The sequence below is a fragment of the Gossypium hirsutum genome, chromosome A02 (assembly GCF_007990345.1).
Source record: "Gossypium hirsutum isolate 1008001.06 chromosome A02, Gossypium_hirsutum_v2.1, whole genome shotgun sequence".
NCBI lineage: Eukaryota > Viridiplantae > Streptophyta > Magnoliopsida > Malvales > Malvaceae > Gossypium > Gossypium hirsutum.
In genome coordinates, this window is record NC_053425.1 from 46673892 (window position 1) to 46678258 (window position 4367).

Below are 4367 nucleotides of genomic sequence, written 5' to 3' on the forward strand. Positions count from 1 at the left end.
GACAAAAAGATCTAGCCCCGTGACACTAGAAGCAAGTCAAGTGAAAATTAATTTTGATGTATCGTTTTTAAGACAATTAAACAGAGCAATAACGGATATTACTATCAGAAATGATACGTGTTTAATTATGAATCATGCATTTACTCATCGGATAAAGTGAACGACCTAATCACTACCAAAGCCAAAGTGTGTCTACAAGCAGTGATCCTCGCAAAGGATCTGAGATTCAGAGAGGTCAGTGTCGAAAGTGATGCTTTGGCAGTGGTTAATAAATTTAAATCGAAGGAACTTGACAGATCGACTATTGGGAACACCATAAATGAAATAAAATGCAAAATTCCAAGATTTAGATACTTAGCTTTCAAACATATCCCTAGAAAAGCAAATGGAGTGGTGTACAGACTGCCGGTTTGGGGACGACAGTTCGACTCGCCAAGATTTTAGGTGGAAGAGATCCCTTCAGGAGTGGGTCACCTTTTAAGTGAGGTTAGAAATGGAGGATAAGTGTTTTTGGACAATAGGGTTGAGTACTGAAACCGGAGGAAAGGCAAGGCTTTTGGGAATCCGAGAAATCTCAGCGGTTTGTGAGACTGGGGAACATGACAAAGTATAGAAAGATTTGGGTCAAGGTCAATAGAATCTCACCTTGAGTAGTATCTGATGCAAAGGAAAGGAAGATTAGGGGAGGGCTAAGCCGCTTATTAGGGTTTCTTGTTCTCTTAGGAATCTCTTTAGGTTTGTTTGGTTTCTTTTTTGTTCTATTGCTTTTACATTTATGAGATTAGATTTAATGTAATTAGGGCACGATGCACTGCCTATCAGAGATCATGGATGAGTGAAATATGGAGGCCATGTAGATTTCTGTTTTTTGCTTAGCCTTTTCAATTGAATGAATGTATCAGGTCATTTTAAACTCAAAATAAAAATATAAAAAAAAGGTAAAGAGTTGAAGTAGAATTAGACATTTATATTTTAATATATATATGCGTGGGAGGGGTGTGCCCCCTGTAATTGGAATTTCAATAGGAATTACTACCTTTTTAATTCTGTTTCATGTTCTTTATTTTTTCTTGCGCAATATTGCGCAAGGCCCTTTCAATTTCATTTTATTTTCAATTAATTTTTGTTAAACTTTTAATTTAAAATTTATATTTAGTTTTAGGCCGGTAGAGAGTTAATAAATTCGTAACCACACTTAAAAACTTCCGTATTGGTATTTGTTATTTTTCTAATTTAAGATATAAGTATCATCGTCTTATAAAATTGTATTGATATCAAATTAAAAAGAGCTCATTAATTCGGTGTTGATAAACATAGAGTTGGAAGAAGTGATATGATCGTCTATCATATTTGGTCTATCGGAGAACACGTTGGTGTGTCCAATTAAGTGGTTAGTTGGATCCGTCAAAGGAAATAGCAATCAGGTTTAAACAACCTGCGCAGTTGAGGTTGTTGGTTCAAGTTAGACCCTTCTAGTTTCCAAAGCTACTGAAGAGCTAAATCATGGACACGTGTTTCGTGGTTATTCGTTAAGTAAAACTACAGAAGGATTGGTGGTCTGGGCGTCCTCATTCACTATAATCGACTTTTCAGTTAAAGGAGGAGACTTATTATCAAGTATCAGTTTGAAATCATGGCAAAATCGAGATTGAAGCTAGAAATTTCATTATATTGGTTTATTTAATTTAACTTCTTTTATGCTTATTTCTATTGTTATCTAGATTTTAATTATTTTTACCTTTATCATATTTAAATCCATCATTTTTACTTTTGCACAAATCGTCACATGTTGTGGGCATAATAATTGTCTGGTGCACAACTTAGTTAAACCGAAACAACAATTTTAGATATTCTAATCTCTGTAGGATCGGTCGTACTCTCTATATTGCTATTTATTTATGGTTTAAACATAAAAAATATTATTTTTTATGGATTCGAAAGCCATCAATTAATATATAATTTGAGCAACTTTTATGAGTAAATAGTGGCAATACGAGAATATAATATATTTCTTAAAGACAAATTGAGTATTTTAAAATATATATTATTTAATAAATATTTTTTCTTTATTGGCTTTTTGTTAATTTTTTTATGGTAATTATATTTTTTATTTCAATGTTTTTTATTCAACTATCGAGCAAGTGCTTTTTTTTCTTTATTTTACTATTATGATTTTGGACTTCTTTTTTATTGTATTTGATAGTTTTTCTATCAATAATTAATTCTGAATACTTTTTTAATTGTGTTTGTCACTTTAAGTTCCTTACTGAAATTTAATTTTAGAAAGCCATCATATTAATATTGAACAATATTTATACCAATCATAATTATTTTATGCTATAATGATATTGTTATTTCTAAGTGTAAATTTGTTCATTAAAGAATTTGGACATTGATTTTATGTTTGAATAAAAAATTATCATAAAATTTTAAAATTAAAAAAATTAAAATTAAAAAAAAATGACTTTTGGTGAGAACTCTGGTCTTGGAAGTTCTATTGTTGAGGAATTGATTCCTAAGAAGGTCAGATTTCGGGATAAGGAAGAGGAGGCGACGAGCGGAATAATGGTCGATACGCCCTCAGATCAACTCACTTCTTGGAGAGATAAACTCGTCGGACAGTCCTCAAAAGATGTCTTCAATAGTTTGGTTGATAATGATAATATTGATATATTGGAAGGGGACGTCCAAAAGACATTTGTGAATGGCGTACCCTCCATAACTTTCTCAGACAGAATCCATCAAATCCTTGTTCAAGGCATGGATAATACTGTGATTTTAAAACTTCTAGGCCGGAATATGGGATTCACAGTTTTGCAGAATAAAATTTACGATTTGTGGAGACCCACAGCACCTATGCACATGATGGATATCGAGAATGGATACTTTCTAGTGAAATTTCAAAATAAGATGGATTTCAAAAAGGCCCTAGCTGAAGGACCATCGATCATATTTGGTCAGTATTTGACAGTACAACCATAGACGATGGGTTTCGGTCCTTCTCAGAATTTTCCAAGAGTTGTGATGGCATGGATCAGATTCCTAGCTCTTTCGAGCTACTAATATAACAGGAAAATCATTTCAGAATTTGGGGAAGTAGTTGGTAAAGTGGTTAAGCTTGATTTAAATACCGACAGCAGGACGAGGGGACATTTTGCTAGATTAACAGTTTATGTTAATCTGGGCGAACCTTTGGTATCACAAATTTTGATCAATGGTAGAACGCAAAAAGTGGAATATGAAGCTTTATCTACTATCTGTTTTCATTTTGGAAGGTATGGACATGTGGAAAATCTCTGTATTTTTAAAAGTCCTAAACCCACGGTTGAGGCGAATCATGATTTGTCTGCAACGGTACCGGAAAACCAGAAGTTGGCCATGGAAGAATCGGAGAAGAAAGACGAGAGTTACGGGTTGTGGATGATTGTTGAGAGGAAATCAAGGCATAAATTTCGTGATAATTTTCAAAAATCTGCCGAAATTCAAGAAAAGAAAAGGGAAGGATCCCGATTCAGTTGCCTAAATAATAGGGATTTAAACAATGAATTTAATGATGGAGAAGTGGCAGACTTTCAAAACTCTAAAGAGAAAGAAATTTCTCCCAGAAATCAGTATATTAAAGGCGTTGACCCGAAAATTAATAGGCTGAATGATTTTGTAAAAAATTCCAATAAGGGCAAACAAAAGGTTGTAGGCCCTAATACCGGACCAGGCCCGATTTTTAAAAAAACTGCTGGCTTATTTTAGAACCCAACCTGGATAATAATAGTGGTAACAGGAATGCGATGGCTTTGGAAGGGATTGCCTTGGGGTTGGGCTCAAGACAGGCCAGATACTAGTGGAACAGGGTGACCAGCAAGTGGGCCAGACGGATTCAGCTGATAGGGGAACAGTAGCTGAGTCCCTATAGTAGAACGTGTGGACAGTGTCGCTGAGACCGTTCTTCCTGCTGGGGGAGAGTCTTCAACAAAGCAGCATCTCCTGACCTCCAAAAATGAAAAAGAAGCCGAAGTAGTGGAAGTGGGTAACCTGGATTCCGCTAAGCATTCGGCAGTAACCTTCCCCGGAACCAAAAATGATCAGTATACCGCACCCTCTGTGAGTAATTCACTGGTCTCAATTTTGGTGGGAATTTCTAGATCGGCGAAAGAGAATAAATGAAGAGGAAGGGCTACTGTAAAGAAACAGAACAAAATCATGCATGGAAGCAATGTTCGTATCAAAAGAATTGGATCTCAAAGAATATCTCTAAAAAAATCCATGAAGCTTTTGGCAGAGAATATTTCAAATATTTCTAAGGAGAATTTTGACTCTGGCATCTCTGCCAGTAATGTTGAACAGAAGGAATGAGTTAATCTCCTTGGACG

General features: G+C 35.0%; 1 protein-coding gene across 1 annotated transcript; it reads left to right on the forward strand.

Moving 5' to 3' along the window:
* Nucleotides 1-2460: 2460 nt before the first annotated feature.
* Nucleotides 2461-3910, forward strand: LOC107952485 (uncharacterized). Its single transcript, XM_016887736.1, has 3 exons — nucleotides 2461-2956; nucleotides 3086-3687; nucleotides 3779-3910. Exons 1-3 carry the CDS (start codon nucleotides 2461-2463, stop codon nucleotides 3908-3910), a joined length of 1230 nt encoding a protein of 409 aa, XP_016743225.1.
* Nucleotides 3911-4367: the final 457 nt, after the last annotated feature.

Bases quoted from the DNA above. Each gene is read 5' to 3' on its own strand.
- LOC107952485 (XM_016887736.1), top strand. From the start codon at position 2,461: ATGACTTTTGGTGAGAACTCTGGTCTTGGAAGTTCTATTGTTGAGGAA. The intron at 2,957-3,085 runs GTCAGTATTTGA...AAATCATTTCAG, and splicing joins AGGACCATCGATCATATTTG to AATTTGGGGAAGTAGTTGGT. The intron at 3,688-3,778 runs GTTGTAGGCCCT...TAGTGGTAACAG, and splicing joins CCAATAAGGGCAAACAAAAG to GAATGCGATGGCTTTGGAAG.